This window comes from Apus apus, chromosome 17 (assembly GCF_020740795.1).
Source record: "Apus apus isolate bApuApu2 chromosome 17, bApuApu2.pri.cur, whole genome shotgun sequence".
NCBI classification, from domain to species: Eukaryota; Metazoa; Chordata; class Aves; order Apodiformes; family Apodidae; genus Apus; species Apus apus.
The window spans coordinates 2166011-2184278 of record NC_067298.1 but is presented as its reverse complement, the minus strand read 5'-3'; the positions used below and the strand labels follow the sequence as shown (position 1 = coordinate 2184278).

At 38.1% G+C, this 18268-nt stretch overlaps 1 protein-coding gene across 2 annotated transcripts in view; it reads left to right on the top strand.

Moving 5' to 3' along the window:
- TBCD (tubulin folding cofactor D) overlaps positions 1-18268 on the top strand; it is a 126327-nt gene that overhangs the window by 38548 nt on the left and 69511 nt on the right. For both annotated transcript variants that reach the window (XM_051634672.1, XM_051634673.1), the window contains one exon: positions 14903-15059. In XM_051634672.1, coding sequence (XP_051490632.1) covers positions 14903-15059 — 157 coding nt within the window. The remainder of the gene's footprint in view (positions 1-14902; positions 15060-18268) is intronic.

Sequence of the window (18268 nt, the reverse complement as noted above, 5' to 3'; positions counted from 1 at the left end):
CATCCACACTCATCCACACACACGTATATATATGTACATATATATACCTGCATGTTGTTTTTTAGGTTTTTAAGTAGTCTAAATTGTTTGAGATGCCCAGTTGATCAAAGAGGAAATTTCAAAATGTCTTTTATTACAAGCAGGGATGGTAATTACATTTTTTTTAGGACACTGCTTTAGCAAACTACGTAACAGTTTGTCATGCATACTCCATTATTATTGCAGTATCCTTTTGGTGATGTTGATCTCTCTGACCAGGAGTACTCACTGGGGTGGAACATTTTGAAGGACATGCTATAATTAAAATATTGTGATGTGGCATTATTGCATAACTCAAGGACATGCCATTGTCACCTACCTAGAGTGTTGCAAGAACAAGACTTGTGAGTTTTATACTAGCTACGATTTTTCCAATTATTAACTACTACTCCCATCTAAACTTCTAGTTCTTTCAAACTGAAAGATAAACTTTAATGCAACTATTTGTTAATTAGGAGGAAATATGGGGAAGAGGAGTGGGTTGGTGAGGACTGGAAAGGAAGTGGAGGTATGGAGAGAAGAGGACTGCGAGCTGGTGTGTGAGTGTGTGTGGGGTGTGAGAGAGGAAGTACAGAAACAGAAATGAAATAAGTTGGTCAGGCAGCATGGATAAGAAATTAAAATCTCTGACAATATTAAGTTAATAGTTCAGTGTCTTAGTCCACTTTGATTGATTAGAGAGAAGATAAATCAGCCCAATTTTCTGTGCTAAATTCCCATAAGCTGAAAAAAAAAATAAATCCAAACTGAGGTACCTTATTTTCATATAAGCTTTTCAGATTAACCAGATACCCTGGCACGAAGAGTATCTGGCAGAATAAACAGTAATTTTAAGCAATACAGCTTTTTGTTGTACTTCAATATAACACATAAACTTCCTGTATGAAAAAAGGTGCTTAAAACGCTTTTCACCAACATGAATTAATTATTGTAAAAACGTGCACAAGTATGTTTTTCTCTCAAACAAAAGTATTTTCTTCTCCTGTTGAAACCTTCTGCTGAAAGCTTAAATTGGTGCAGCAAATGCACCTGCTAGGAGTAACCTAGGCTTTCAGGACAGCTGAAAAATGAACACTCCTGATTTACTTTTTAGATGTTAATATGAACGGACTTTATTTGAAATAAAATGCTCTAAAGAAATGTACTTACCAGGTACATAGGTGTCTGAAACCTTCAAGGTGCTCACTGTTGGTAAGCTGTAGCTGTCACTGCTGAGAGAGAAGTACCTGTTCTCTGCTTGATCTCTAAGTGAAACTGCAGGAGGTTGTTTCAGGGGGAGGGACTTAAGAAGTGTAGGAGTTGAGCCCTCGGGGTGTAGAGATGCACCTGATATTACTCCAGCCTGAAGCTACGATTCATTTGTTTGCGTCCACTGCTTTCATTCAGCATTACCTCAGCATCCAAGCTATCGAAAAGAGCTCTTGTCGCTTTTGTGCCCTCCAACAACCAAGTTTTACTCTAAACTGTAGTGTCTGTTCCTCTGAGTAGCAACCTACCGTCTGGGGTCAAGCACGGCTTAGGCAACAGACTGAGCTTTTAATACATAGAACTTCTGTAGAAGTGACTCGTGAGCAGCAGAATTGCCTGTACACGGGGGGTAGCAAAGCTTAAAAATGATAATTTTACTCTTTCATTAGACATGGGCATTTTTTATGTAATGCCTTTGTAACTTTAATATTCTTGCTCTTTTTTTTACTCCCCCCTCTCCCTTTTTCTTTAAATTTTTTTGTCCTTCATGAGTCTCCTTTCTGAAGGCGGGACTGAACTAACTCCAAGCTTCCTTGCCACAGGAACCTGCCAAAGCTTGTCTATAATCAACAGTCAAATGTACAGATCCTGTAAATGGAGAGGAGTCACCTCAGTAAGAAATTGATTATCATGTCTATATGTTTGCTTAGGAGCCAAGGAACTGAATGGTAAAAGCAGAAAGTCAACCCATTATCCACTGCTTAGTACTAGTACTGGCTGTTGCATTTTAGTTGGGAGTTTGTAAATGACAAGTTTACTAGTGTATTTTCCCATCATTGTATTTCCAGTTATCTAGTGACATTACTTTGTTATATAGTGAAATAATAACCTCTTCCATACTGATTGTTAAAAGGAAAATCTTTTGATAGATCTAGCTCTCTCTGAAAAATGTTGCTGTTACTGAATCTTAAAACAAAAGGGGTTTTGGCTACAACATCTCGTGTTAACTGAGATGTTAAAATTTCTGTTCAATACAGTTAAATGCAGCTGGATGAACTTGATAACCCTCTTCTTTCACCCACTGCTCTGTGACTAAGGCAGTTGCAGATTATTGAAACTTTTAAATACAAAACTATGCTGAATTTTATATCTGGCAAAAGCATGGTCTTTTGAATGAAAATTATTACAGAAATTGTCACTACAAAACCTGTTCAGGCAGTGGGTAAAAGTTGTTTCAAAATCAGTCTCTTAAAAATTATTTGAAAGGTGTGGCCTTTATCTAGATGGAATGACATTATGGACATCTACTTTCCTGTCTAGGTACACAGATCACCATCCTTCCCTTGCTGTGCCAATTTTCTGGAATTTTTTTCCAAATATAAGCAGTTAGTGATTTTAGGGCAGAAAGGTGCCTCTTGTTTTGGTTTTGTGTGGGGTTTTAATTTTAATTATTATTTTCTTATTAGTATGTTCCTGTAATTCAGCTTAGCAGTGTAAAAAGGTGTCGTGTCACTGTCTAGTTGTTTGTAAATCCTTTGGCTTTGCAAGGAACACAAGAGTGTGTGTCATTCATCATTCTTCCATTTAGTTGTAAAATGTTTTGAAGAAAAGTAGTATGTTAGCAAATTTTATCTGTAGAAAAAGATCTGGTAATGTCTCTATTCAGAAACATCTCTGAAGTGACCTAAGGACAAAATTCCTTTGCTTTCTCAACAGAAGATGTTATTCAGTAGTCTTCACTGTGAATAGCCTTTCTTTCATATCAGTAAGTTTGTATGCCATATCAAACCACATAAGTCTCCTCATTTTTCTTCTTTGAAAGAAAATTGCTATTTCTGGCATCTAGAGGAAGCTATTGAAGGACTTTACTATAGGTGACTGAACTGGCGTAAGAGGCAGTTGAGATTTCGATGTTGATATTCCCCCCCAATCTGGTAGGTGGAAGAGAGACATAATGTCCACTTGTTGTGTTGATTCAAGGAAAATAAAGTTTTAAATTTAGCTACTTCCTTGGAAGGTCAGGTGAAATCAGCTGTGAACAAAGTAGAACTAGTGGAAAAAAAAACAATTAATAGCAACTGCTCCTTTTCTTGGTGCCTGCATGGTATTAAAAATGCAAATCTAAGGGAGAAGGTTAATTGGTGGGGCCTAGAAAAGGAAAGAGAGAAGCACCTGTTTGTATATATTTCTAGAAGTAATAAATCTTGGTTGTAGTGATGTTGTTCCATCACTGTTCCATTACTGTTGTTAACTCATTATACTTCCATCCTATTAGATATACTGAATCCAGTCACTTCTTAGTAGCACCTTTTTTAGTTTACCTGAGCACAAGTCAGATTAAATAAGAGTTCCAGGATTGACAAAGTAAAAGCTGGATTCATTGATACTTTTTTTTCAAGTTGCTTTTTTAAAAAATGTGATTATATTTGTTTTTGGAGGGCTGGAGCTTTGGGGTTAGATCTTCTTTGGTGTAGAATGTGCTTCTTTGTTCTAGTACTCTTTAAATTTCTTTATCAAATAAATGTTGCTTAGCTGTAGTTGAATTTTGCAGGTTTAAATATTGGAGCATAAACCTGCAATTCTATCAATGTTACAAACTTCCTTCATGTTTTCTTGTAATTTTTTTTGCCTCAGCTTTAGCACTAAACAGGCAACAAAATGTCACTAGCAGAAACCATACATACAAATGGGATAAACTTATCCTGTTGTTGATACACTGCTTACCTCATTTTTATTTTCCCCTTGCATTTCAAAATTCCACTCCCTGTGGACATAAAGAGTGCCAAGTGTTGCTCTGGTCAGTTACCAACCCTCTGTTGATCAGGTAATTCTTAACTTCCTGCTCTAACACTAAGAATGGCCCTGCTGGCTGAGTTCTCCTGTTTTGATTTGCCTCCTGTCAGAGCTCTGAGACAGGCTTCCAGAGGATGCCTACTGGTTGTCAGGCATCAGCAATGTTTCATATCTTTCTAGAGATACAAATTGCAAATTAGTAGTAGCCTTACAAATCGGTGAGCTGGTTAGTTATTCCAAGAAAGAAGAACAATCATAGGTAAATGTGAATGATCTCGTGTAGATGAACACTGATGGAGCTGGTGAAGCTTAGCTTGCTGTGTGAACATCTTAGGATTTTGTGACTGGCAGCGGTCACTTCTGTCTTTGTCATCTTAATTGTGTGTGTGTGGCTTGGAGCTAAATGCTCAAGAAAGTCCTTTTTTTTCATTCTTTGATCACTTGAACTGAAGTTATCAACAGATACTGCTATCTGTATTAGCATGCTTGAACTAGGTTATTCCACACCATTCCCAGAAGGGGGCAAAGGTATTTGCATTTAATTGCTGTAACTCCTACTGTGCCCCAAAACATTACATGATTATTGTACAATATTCTCACCATTATTTTCTTCTATCCCATATGAATAGTTATTAGTCTTAATGCTTTTTGGGTAACACCTTTGAAAAGTGCCTTTTGTTTTTCATAATGATTCCAGTCCCTGACTTTGGAGATATGTCTGGGCAGATTACCTTGCTGATGTTTGTGAGATACTTGTTCATGATTACTAGAGCAAATTATTTGTATGGGAAAAGAATAAAAGCTCAGCAGTTAGCAGCAACTGTAGATTATATTTTTCGATATTTATTGTGGCCTGTATTGTTAGTGTTTGGCCTGAAACTAGGATGATCTTCCCACCCTCACCCTTGGGCAGTGAAACATCTTGGGAGAAGAAGGTAACATCAGAAATGGAGACTGTAGGCAAAACTAGGAACTGTTTATAAGAAGTGGTTTTTAATAGTCACTCTTTTCATTGTCATTCTAACAGAGGTGTAAAATGTACCTTTCTTCAGTTTCTACTTGGTTGTCTTGTTATAATCCCCTTCTGAAGTTTATTTTTTAGAATGTTTTTTCCTTTTCTGCTTTGATTTCAGGACTTAAGCCAGAGATTCTGAGACTCTTCTCTCACCTACATGGTTCCAAGTTGTTCCATGTGCAGTTCTAGTATATTTGAAGTCAATCCCCCACATTCTTTCTTTAAGGCATAAGTGTCCTTGTGCTGCTGTGGTGTCACTCTCTGAGAGCCATGAGGCCTATCACCAGTACTCCTAGATTCAAAATATTTTTAGCTTTCAGTTATCTTTTGAAACATGTAAAATTTCCAAGATGTATATAACTACCATGTGTTGTCTGCTATTTAAATAAAAGTTAAAAGTGGGGAATAATAAATAACAAATGTTAAAACTGCAAGTGAAATGTCATGTTTTTTTCCATTGAAAAAACTAATACTGCCTTTCTTGAACTGCATTTTGTCTATTTTATATATATATATATATTTGGCTATTTTGGTTTTTGAGTTCAAAGTTACATGCTGCCATTTAGCTGTAAAATTGCTTTTTGAATGGATCATGCAGCTAAATTGGAATGTGGGGAAAACTGTTTCTGAGCAAAATGGCCAGAAGTAATTTAAAATCTTAGCATCTGATGGTGAATTTGTGTGCATTTCTACCTGTTGAATTGCAGCACTCCTTAATGAAATATTTCTTACTGTACAGTGTGTGTTAGGACCAAAAACTTAGATTTCAGTATGATTTCACATCTTTTGTTATGTGCTGTGTTTGTGGTTTTGTAGACTTCAGACTTATTTATAGGGTTTTTTTACTTAATTGGGTGGGGATAAATACTAAACAAACAAGAGAATCCTAGTTTACTTGAATTTCTGGTTTGCTTGTGAAAGGACGTTATTAAAATTTCTCTTGATGACAGTACAGTATAACCTTTCTGGCTAATAAGGTGTGTCACATATAGGAACATGAAACTTCCTAGGTGTTCTTAATGTGTCAGTGGTGAGATTAAAAGTGCTGGGGTGCTCAGCTCTCCCCAGTGCTTCGCTGACCACCCTGTAGTTGCAGCTGAACCTGCTAAATGGCTCAGGGCCTCAACTTTCTCTACTTAAAAGCCTGAGAAAGTCTCTTAAGTGAAATCAGTGGTAGAACTATCAGTGTTTCACTGTCAAAGATAACTTGCTCTTTTTGTTGTGCATTAAGTGTTCCTATTTTTGCTATAAAACCAAGTATGTTTAAAGAAAGGTTGGAAACATTTCTATCTCTGAAGAGTAAGGAAAGGAAGCCAGGGAAGGAAGATTGGAAGCACTGTGGGCTCAAACCTGCAGTGCATTGATGCTTATTTTGGGAGGATTCCAGCCAGAAAGATGTTATTTTCATCTGCCTGGCTTCTTATATACCCTTACCCATTCACAGTGAACAGACTGAAACAATCCAACAGTCCCCCTCTCCTTTTCTAACTGTGGTAACAATGAAGGCAGCATTTAAACAGAAAGCAATAATGCTGATGAGTTCCAGTAATAATGGCTAATTCAGAAGTCTGATACTGGTCAATGCAAGTGATCCAAATCTTGAATTGGATTTTGTAAATCTCAGTATAAATGGAAAGGGTAGAAATAAGAGATTGGGGGGGGGGGGGGGGGGGAACAAAACAAAACAAAAAAATGCACCCAAACAACAAAATAACAACTTGTGAAAAATCAGGCTTTATTTCTTCTGTTTAAAAATTACCTTCAGAGTCAGAGGAGAAACAAAAGTGTAAGAAGAAAGTAGGGAGCATTGAAGTCTGCAGTCTTAAGTACTGCTAGTGAGGAGACTGGGATAGATTTGAGAGGGCAGGTGGCACCTTGTGATGTCTTGGGATTTAGTGACAAAATCAGTGTGCTTTTTGTATTTTAAGGAGGTTGAATATAATGCTACCAGTCTCCAGAAAGAGCCTGACTTAGGGAAATATATTTTGTATTATTATTCTCCTGAGTGGTAAGCACATTGTGTGTTCCTGGTACAGAGAATGCTTGCATATTTGGTGGTATTGATCAGACATCAGAATTCTGTGTATTTTATCTGAGACTGCAGGTAATGCTGCTTTCTGGTATTTATGTATAGCTTGATATACTTAAATAACCCCAAAGTCTGAAAAACTCTAAACACAATGTTAAAAGGAGCATTTTTGCATGTCCAATTTCACTGTGCCTTCATTAAAAGAAAAAAACAAACAACTAACAAAAAACTAATACTGCTTTCAAGTGTGTTATGGAAGGAGGTTTAATTTAGATTTAAATAGTCTTGTAGAAATCTGTTATATAATTTATTAAACTTGTTTAGATACTCCATGTTTCAGGATCACCTTCTGTGTTTTCGTATTCCAGAGTAAATTGTGTGATACTGATTTGCAGCTGCCAGGTTTTTTGGAGGAGGACACATCAGGAAGTCAGGCTTCTGAAATGTGTCAGTCTGTTCTGCAGCACTAGGTAATTGTGAGGCTTTTGGCAAGATCCCAGGTGCTTTTCATCATAGATACAGGAAGAAATGAAAAAAGATCTGCCTGTCTTAGGTGGACTCTGAGAGAACACCCAAACCTGAAAGGCTGGTTACAGAAGAATTTATTTTCTCTAACACCCAGGTGAACTTTAAAAATGATGCATGGTCTTGAAAATAGTATTTTAAAAAGTTCTAATGTGTATGTCATTGTAATACTTTTCAAATTAGCAAGGAGGCATTATAAATAGTGCAGATTATAATTTTTTTTCACTAGCCAGCAGGTATGAGCAAGAAGGTTCCCTCCCCAAGCACAACTGGGAATGGTATAAACACTAAGCAGGGCATAAATGACAAGGAATTGCTTCCAGCTTTTGCTCTGCAGGATTTATCTCATTATTGCACAACCTTAGCCTAAAGGTTGGGGTTTCTTTGGTGATTTTTCTTTTCTGACCTGCAGTGTTAGAAGTTTACCAAATTTTTATTCTCCTTCAGAGTAAATAATTTGTTTGCTTAGTAGGATTCCTTCATCAGTCCATTTCTTCATGTCCTTACACTGCAGTTTGCTCCTGGTTAAGTTAAAGGAAGAGCTCACAGCTGTGTGAAGGTCTCTAGTCTGGCCTTGGGTGTGAGTGAGTGGATGAATCTCCAGAATAGTCCGTGCTCTGTGTTCCAGAGAAGGGAGATCAGTGCTGTCCTGGGTCAGCTGCTGGCCTTTCAATGTAGCCAGGTAGGGGTGCTTGGGGATTTTGAGTTTTATGGCTGCATTACATGATGATGATGAGATAGACTGGCCACAATCCAGATCTGTCTGCTTCCTCCTTGGCCCCTTGCCATACTCAGAAGCTCAGCTAATGTCAGTGTAGTAGCTCTTCGGCAAACTTGCCATTAGTTTATTGAAGCAGATACCTGGGAAATGAGAGCAAGCGTCCATTTCTTTTAAATACTATATTTAAACAATATGACTGGTATCAAACAGTAATTCTTTGGCAGGGATGTAGTTAGAATGCAGTTCTTCGGGGCAACATCCGCCGTAACCAACAATCCCTTCTCCCTGCCTGAGAGCCAGTCTTTGCATTACATATTTTCCTCCCTCAGCAGCAAAGCAGACAAGAATCTCCTTTGCTGCCCAGCTGTGATTCATCCCTAGAGCAGGTCTTTCCTGTGTGCTGACTGAGATAGGTCCATGGAAAAAAATATCACGTGATCATATAATTAAAGACTCTCTTAATTCATTACGTAGTGAGAGTCTGAACTGAGATTGCAACCAGACAGACACAGCCACCGTCTTCAGAGTCACGGGTTAGAAAATGCTGCTTTGGTTTGTGGATATGCATATATCCAGCCTTATGTCCATGGGTCAGCTTCAGAATGGTGAGAAACTTAGGGCAGCCTAAGAGACTTCAGCTGGTAAATTCTCACATATCTTCGGAGCATTCATTAATTGTGGTAATCAACCCTTCTTCTCCCTGGCAAACTCCTAACTAGGTCAGACTTGGGTGCAGGAAGGAGAGAAGAGAGGCCACCTGGTGACAGTTTTTAGGCACTTGTCCTGCTGGGTGCAATGTTAGAGCATTTCAGAGCTTGAGGATTTTTTGACAGACAAAGGAACTCATGTATTTTCTGATCCTCATTGGAGAACTTCTCCTGGGGGTGAAATAGTCCTTCAAGAGTAAATTCTGAAGTAGAGAGCTTGTAGAGAAAACAAGAAATAATAAATGTTTGGCTGAGCTTTAAACAAATATTTATTTCTGATAATAGGCCTAACCTGAAATTATCTGTGTTTGCATCTCTGTTGATACATTAAATATTAGTATAAAAGCCCTAATGAAGTTACAATTAGGACGTGCCTGTTTTTCTAAGAGGGTAGAGTGCCATGTAAGAGCATGTGATCCCAAAGATGAAATTCTTTACATTGAAGAGCCAGGGTTCTTTTTTTAGCATATGAATGATAGTGATAGGTATGCTATTTAAAACATGAGAAGCTGACATACTGCAGATATGTCTGTTTACACTTTTTTTTTATGCCTGAGGCACACAAAAAGTTTGAACCTACTGAAGGACACTTTTGCAATCAGTTAGTTTTGTTAAAAAATTCGAATAAAATTATTATTCTTTGTGTTGATACTTATAACTGTGTGTAAGCTTCATAATTCATTAATGGTAATTTCTTAGCTGCCCCTACAGTAACATTGTGCACAACACTTCAGTCAGTAATAGCAGACATCCAGTACTTTGTAGGATTTTTTTCTTCTATTTTACAGCTCTAAAATAGAAAGTTTTCCAACTTATTCCTTATAAATTGAGAAGGCTTCTCTGCAGAAATCATCCCTATCAAAATGTAGGGCTTGCCTAAAGAGTAACATCACCGTAATTTGTTTGAAGAGTGGTATGCTTTAGTTTTGAACTAAATTTACACAATTCTAAATCAACTTGAGATTCAGTGAACAAATCTGTTGTAAATGAAGTAGGGTTGACGTGTACGTTTGCAGTTTTCTTGTGGAGACAAGACCTGAGGCTAAGGAACAGGTTTTTGTTGTTGTTTGTTTGTTTAATTGCTGTACTTGTATGTTTTATATGATAAACAGTGCAATAAATAAAAAGACCATCTGAAGTAACATAGGGCTCCTGACAGCATGTGTCACAGTCTAGGTTTGGCAAAGTGCACTTTTAAAGGCACTTATTAAAAGGCATAGGATGAGGCTTTTTTATTCCTGTCCATGTTACCTTGTACTGTGTCATGTCTTCCGTAAGTTTTCTTAACTAGTTGCCTAGTGTCTGTCACCTGCACCTGAACAGTCCTAAGCATCTGATGGTTTAAAATCTGTGTTTAAAAGGCAAACTATCCGTGTAACCTGTCTGCAGTGTGTGTGGGGGGAAATCTCTGTTGTGTGTAATGCTTTGAAGCCAGAAGTTGTTTCTTTATTTTCACAAGGCTTGAGCAGGGAGCTGTGTTGCAACCTGCAGTTATGTTGTTAGGTAAGGCAGGGTGGAGTGGAACAGGTGCTTATTAATACCTCTAGGCTACAGGTAAAGGTGACTGTATTTTCTTGAGCATTCACAGACCTAAACAGGTGGATATTGTTTTAATAATTGGGTTGAGAGTGGACTCTATTTATCCTCTGTTTTTTAATGGCGAAGCTTAAATGGAGATCTATGAAAGAAGTGGTAACTTCTAAAGTTAAATAACAATTCAGGTCTTCTCCTTATATCTCCCAGCTTTCTACTTTTGAATTAAAAAGGCTTGTTCATAATTTCAAAACTAAAATAGGTTCCAAACTTCCAAACTAAAATAGGTTTCCTCTGGAATTCTATTTTCTCAAGCTTTTTCTGTTTGTTTGGTTTTTTTAGTATAAATTGTATGGTTTTTAAGTATAAATTTAGTATGAATTTGACAGTATTTTAAATTTGACAATGAAACAATGTAGACCAGCAGAGTACAAAGCTGTGACTACACTAAATATTTGAAAGGTGCTTACAATGGTGAATTGAAATTGTGTAACAGATACAAAATGCAGACACTGACTCCATGGCTTTGAACTTCATTGCTGCTTTGTGTATCAAACAAAGAAGAGTAGGAAAGTGAAGAGTTTAAATCAGAGAAAAAAAATGTTAAATAAAATTTAAATTAGTTTTTTGTGTTGAAACTGAAGGTGAAAAGTGTACATGAGATAATGCGAATACAGAGTCAGTCAAACTGTGGATTAGGGAGGTCTTTTCTAAGGTATTTCTGTCACGGTGGAGTAAATGGTTTGCTCCTTGATGACTTCCCTCAGCCAGGCTCTCCTGACCCTGCAGGGAGCTGTTGTAGAAAACAACCTCCAGTGTGTTTGAAGAATTACAGAGGAAAGAATGAAATGACAAGTGGAAATTTTAGTAGCATTTCTTTTGGGGGTTTGTAATTTAAGTGACAACAAGAAATGTAATGCTGAACCCAATTTTTCAAACATGCAAACGTTTGTCAGGAGCAATTTTGATGTATTTGCCATAGTCCACAGTTCACCAGTAAATAGTCTACCAGTGATAACAGGAAAACTTGAACAGGTGATCACTAGATCAGTATTTCCCCTTGTTGTTGTACCTGTGATTACTTAGCCCTTACTGCTGCATGCCTCACCTTGTTTTTCCCTGTTTTTCCCAACTTCTCAAGGTCCACTTTTCCTTATCCCTCTTTGCTCTCCAGACTTGCACTCATGTTGTTTCTGTTGCAGCAGCGATGCTTGGAGTCCCAAACACAGAGTTGGACACAAAAGTGGTGGGAGTCCCAAGGCCCTGCTGCCAGATAATGGATCATTGCTCAGACCAATAGTGCTGGTCCTGTTCCTGGCAGTTCCTTAGCTTCTGCTGTTCCAGACTCCTGGCAGCATCACCTCTGTCTTTCATCCTAATAAACCAGATGCCATTTGATATTGACCCTACTGTTTGGGAAATTAATGCCATAATGGAAAAAAACTTGTGTTTTTTCTTTCATACACAAGTGAGGGGGTGTTCATGGCTCCTTCTGCCACTTTTCTTTCAGTGCACAGAGCTGGGAGTGCACTCACAGCTGTCTAAAGTAGCTGGAGTAATCACCCTGTGCTGAAGGAAATTTGCAACAGCTTTGCAAAATTGCCTTTGGCATCTGTTTTAGTGTTCCTGTAGAACCAGCTAATTCCATTTTTTTCATCAGTTGATGCAGCATTTTTCAAAACAAGACAGTCAACATTTTTTAAGATTTTTATTGCAGTTTCTTTCAGACCTGGGAAGTGCCCACATACCCATCCATCAGTGCTATATCATTATTGCTAAATGGGAATTGCTTTTTTTCCCATGTAGTGCTCGTGCTCCTAATAGTCATGTCTTGTCCATCCCTCTGATAGCTGCTTTATTTTCTTTAGTAGGTAAAAATTAATTTAAATGGCATTTTAGCACTTCTCTAGTTGTGGTGCCTGTTTTTGTGTTTAAGGTAGCAGGCATACAGTGATGAACTGTGCAATGAAGTTTAATTATTTTGTGATTATATCCACTCAAGTATATCCAGGCTCAGTTTGCTAACATTCAGTTCAGTGATCCTGTTTCTTGCTAAATAGGATCAATTTTTGACAAGTGTTTTCTAAGGAAAAAAGACAACAGTTTATAGATTTGATACAAGGAAGAAAATCAAGAGAGAAATTGTTTCTCTTTTTCCTAGAGGCTGTTGCCTCTACAGACATTATTTATTTCTGAAGGCATGCCATCCAGAGAGATGTATTCAAATTACATATCTGGATTTGCAGGTACCAAAAGAGAGCCCTCCAGGGAGCCTTGCATACATACAGTATTTCTAAAACTGTGGCAGTATATTAATACAACTGTGTAAGTGAATTCTTCTGTAAGTTTTTGGAAGCTCTCTTATCTGCAGAAAAATGTTGCTGGCTTCTGCAGTTTTGATGGGAACACAAGCATGAAAGTGAAGTTCTTAATCTACTTGTTTTCATCAAGCTTATTTTTGTGCCTGTGCTATAAGGCTTTTTGAGAAGATTCTGGGATCTTTATTTGCTTTTACTTCTGTTTTACTATTCTGCTTTGTCTGTTTTCCCCAATATGATAGAAAAAAGAGCTGTATTCTGCTGCTGTCCTGCTGCAGTGGGATCCTGTGGTTCCAGTGCCCAGCCTGGGCTTGTGCTCCATGCAACTGCTTTTCTTCTGGAACTCTTTCTGTGGCACAGGGATGTTGCTTACACAGGGGGCTGTGGCTTTGAGGCCTTTATTGGCTAAAACATAACTCAGTCTGAAGTTTCTCAGATGGTCCATTAGATCAGGAAGCAATACTTGAAATTTCCAAGAGCTGCTTTGGGTAAGATAGCTGCCCTATCAGTTGATTTCTGGATAGTAGTATGAGCACAGGTAATGCCACTCTTCTTGCAGAATGAAGCTCTGTGTTCTGCAGTATTTATGTCATTAAAGAGGTCCTGACAGTGTCAGTCCAGGAGGATTTTCTAGATCACTAAGGGGAAACAGAATATTCTCAGAACACACAGTGTACTGTTTTCATTCAGAAACGAAGTGAATTCCACTGCCTGCTGCTGATTTTTTCTAATTCCTCTAACTGCTTGCTGTATTAAAGTTACATACCAACTGGAACTTTAACAGTCTGGGGTCTATTTTAGTTTCTGTTAAATGTTGTCCCATGTTTTTGTGTCTCTCCCTGTCCCCACCATCCCAAATAAGCCTGATTGAGAAATAAAAGGCACCTGTATGTCTGTCAGATGCTTCTGACCTGTGAGTCAGCATTTGCCAATTTGGGAATTAGAATCAATATATGTACATTTTAAATACATTCAGAAGTACAGTGCCTGCTTCCACAGTGCTCTTAAGGATGCAAATCATCTTATTTCCTCACTGTCTGGTAAGTTGGTAAAATTGATACAACTAAAATGACTGATAGGACAAAAAAACAAAACACCCAACATGGGAGTTTTGTATGCTGTTTTCCTTCACCAGAGGTTTTTTGGTCTTGCATTAAATCCTTCTGTGCTAGTCAAGAGGTGTGTAGTTGTCACAGTTGTTTTGGATGTCTAAGCAGAACTGGGAAGAAAGCCCCCCACCTGTCTGCATTCCCAGGTTACAGAGCAGTTTTACACATATTCTGTGTTTCTGAGCTGTGCAGTTTGGCAGTGCTGATAGGTTCAAGCTTGAAACACTGTGTTGAAGTCAATCAAAATAACAGCTCCGTGGGGAATAAAATATCACAGCTTACATGTGTAATGCCAGAATTATGTTGAACATGTCACTTTGATTCAGGAGTATGCAAAAACTGTGCTTAAGTCCCTTTTAAGATGGATGTATTGATAATTCATGAGCATTGTTAATTAAGAAGAATTTGTCATATTAGGATTTCTACCATGACAAATGTTGCTTGCTTATAGATGGATACTGATTATTTTATGGTAGTTACAATACTGTTATTTCTTAAATATTTTTTTAGTGATAGACATTGTTGTAATGTAGTCCAGTACTTTGAAAATTGATCACTTAAAAATTTTGCATTTTAAAATTATTTTGACTTCTGAACATGTCTCATTGAGTAATAAATTGTATCCGTGTTACTTCTTACATAATCCCCTTGCTTTAATCCTCATTGAATTATGTGTGAATGGAATAAAAAATGAACTACTACTGGCAAAGAAACAAAATAGCATATTAAAAATAAAATTATTTCTAATAAACTTCAAAATTAGCACATAGTAAGAGCCACATTTTCTTTCAGGACGCCCAACTCCATCCTGTCTTTTCTCTAACAATCACTGAATGCCCTTATACCTGCTTTTTTGGGGTTTTTTTTGTGTGCTGTCTGGTCCTAACTGTTTGCTTTTGTGCATTTTTTTTTCCTCATTCAACAGTTGTTCCTGTCATTTTGAAAGCCCTGACATACGATGAGAAGAGGGGGGCCTGCAGTGTGGGCTCCAACGTGCGAGACGCAGCGTGTTACGTCTGCTGGGCCTTTGCTCGTGCTTATGATCCTGCAGAACTGGTACCATTCATTAATCAGATTTCAAGGTAACTTGTGGCAATATGAAACTGAGCTATTTGCAGCTAATGTTAAAAATCTGTTCAAAACCAGTGTGCTAATCTCCACTTCTGGCTGAAGGGACACATGCAAGTGCTTATTTTTCAACCAGTCTCTGGTTCATTAGACAGTCAACAGTCAGACTTTCAAATGATGTGCATATCAAATGGTGAACTAGAACTTGGTGCACCTTTTCTCTTAATAGGGAGGATATTTCTGCAGATACAAATTGGTTTTACCTTTTTCTTTCTTCATTTTTCATTCTCCTCTTGCTTTTCCTCCTATTTACTTGTTTTGTGGGATTGGATGGGGCTTGGAGCAACCTGGTCTAGTGGGAGGTGTGCATGCAGGGGGTTGGAACTGGATGATCTTAAGGCCACTTCCAACCCAAACCAGTCTGAGACTCTGTGATTCTCACTTCAACTTTTAGTCTTTTTGTTGGCAGCACACATTGCCTGACATTTCAAGGTGTCTTTAATGGGTGATTTGAACTGCAAACATAAAGAGGTAGCTTCTAACATTTTCTTGGCAGACTTTTAGGGCACTCATTGATAGTAGCTATTCAGGCATATTTGTCTCCATTGGAGGGGTTTTGATCAGTAGTCATTTTGTATTATTTTTATTTCAAGAAGAAAAAGGTTTGAACTATACAGTGGTTTATGGTCCTGGATATCTTGTTCTGTTTCTAGGGAGTTTTGCTTCCAGATTGCTGACAGAATGATTTCAGTCACTGTATGTGTCCATCTCAGCCTTGTTTGGAAACACAGGCTTACTTAGCTCAGCAGGTTCCCAAAGAATATGTGAGTTTTCTTTCTTCATTAAAACATGTTTTAAAAGTTTTTCTGGACAGTCTGTAAGCCCTACATACCCATTTTTATTCCTCAGTCCCAGTGTACTGTAACCTTCTCAGTCTCTGATGTTCTTTATCCTTACATCCTCATTCTCCAGTGCTGATGCTTTATTGCAGGGTCACATAACAATGTCTCTTACCTGTATGGTACTTGCTCCTGGGGTTAACACCTTGATAAAATCTTTCTGTCTAAGAACCTGCTGTCAAATTTCTGGAGGCCAAGTGCTGTTTTCTTAAGCTGTCATGTCTTTCTCTGAACCAAGCAGACAAGATTTCTAAGACATCCTAACTTTGTGTCTCTGATAAAGCAATTTCATGTTGTTTTGATCGTGTTTCACCTGCAAGAGAAAACAGACTAAAGGAGAGGAGTTTAGTCACACCAAGCTGTGCTAGAACATGATGCCATCCACTGTTTCTGGATGATTTGCAGAGAGAATATGCTGCTCCAGAAAGGACCTGCTTTAGTTTAAGCATGTTGGAAATAGTGGTATTTGCCATAGTAAGTTATAAGGAAATACTTTCTTTTAATTCGTCATGTTTAATTTCCTTCTGGTTGAGCTCCTGGTAAATTATGTATGGTATGAAATTCTTAACATAAAGGTACCTAAAGATGTCTTTGCACAGTAAAATAATGTGATTGCATCTTGGGTTGTAAATACTCATTTGAGTCTAAACAGCACAGGTAATGGTAGCTGTGAAGACACAATATTAACAGATGTTTCAAACAGGCTCTTGGCAGCTGAGCAGTTATTTCCTGCTCTATCTAACCTTGCAGGAGCACTTGCAGCAAGATCTTCAGGATGAGTATAGCCATACCAATACTAAAGCTTGGTTCAAAACTGGTGTTTTTTGTAGATTCATTCAGCAGCCTTGTGAAAATAAATCCTCTACTTCCTTCTTCTGACTTAGCTGAAGAGGTTTAAGGTTTCTTTTAGGGTCTGGCAAGCTTCTTAATTGTGGAATTTAAAAAAAACAAAGTGTCTAAGTCTTCTATTTAGCAGAATTCTGATCTGTATTGTTTCTCAGAATTTTTCTTCTGTCCATGGTGCTTTCAGCAATGTATTTCTTGTATGCCTTTCACCCTGCTGTCTTAGATGCAAGTTCACTGTTTTGATTTTACATGATTTATGGTATTTTGTTTTCCTGTCACAAAGCTGTCAGTGGGAACTTGTGGACAGGTATGAAGGATTTTAGGTATCTGAGGAAGCTCCTGTCTTTTAGCTTTCAGACTGTTCTGGAAGCAAATAATTTTCTTTTTAGGAAAATGTCAAGTGAGAATTATTGATGTCTTCTACCTATGGTAGTCATACCAATTAGCACTGTGGCTGTGCCAGCTATGACAACTTCAGCTGTTTGGAGTAAGTTGGTGGAGTGGAGAGAAACACAAGGTGGGTGGCAGGGAAGAAGCTGAGAATTCCTTGTGATCAGTTGTCAGGTGGCGTGGTTTGTATATGCTGTGTTTTCTAACAAAGCTGCAAAGTATCTTAGCAAGTGTTAATGTTCTCTTAAGGCTTTCCTTAACTATGTCTATAGTTTTGTTGGCCATACCTTTTCTGAATGTAATCAACTCTGGAAGGTGGAATTGCAACTCCAAAGAGAAATGGTGAAAAAAAATATATTCAAATACAGTATGACACACAGTTTCACCTATTGTGTCAGCAAGCTGATAATTACATACAGCTTTTTTTTAAATCTAGCCTTAGGTGTGTCACTGTTTTACTTAAAGAAGAGTCATACTTCTAGCCACAAGCAAATTGTTGCTACCCTTAAAAAATGCAGAACTCAGCACCTTGAAACAAAGTACATAATAACCATTGTGAGGTGAATTACACAGCAAAAACATCTGCCTATATGAGAATACAAACTATTAGATTCTTACAGAAAAACAATAAATTGTTTACCTGAAAGCTTTGTCTTGGTGCTAGAAATGGTAAGTCATAGAATCTTAGAATGGTGGAGGTTGGAAGGGACCTTAAAAATCATCAGGTTCCAGCCCCCTGCATGGGCAGGGACACCTCCCACCAGCCCAGGCTGCTCCAAGCCCCATCCAACCTGCCCTTCAACACTGCCAGGGATGGGGCAGCCACAGCTTCCCTGGGCAACCTGTTCCAATGCTTTCCTGCCCTCATGGTGAAGAATTTCTTCCTAATGTCTTAACCTAAATCACCCCTCTTTCCGTTTAAAACCATTACCCCTTGTCCTTTCACTACCCTTTCTGGTGAAAAGCCCCTCCCCAGCTCTCCTGCAGCCCCTTTAGGAACTGGAAGGCTGCTAAAATGGTTTGTCCTTTATTCCGAGTTTTTAATGCTGCTGTTTAACTGACTGGAGGACCACAGATAACACTGACCT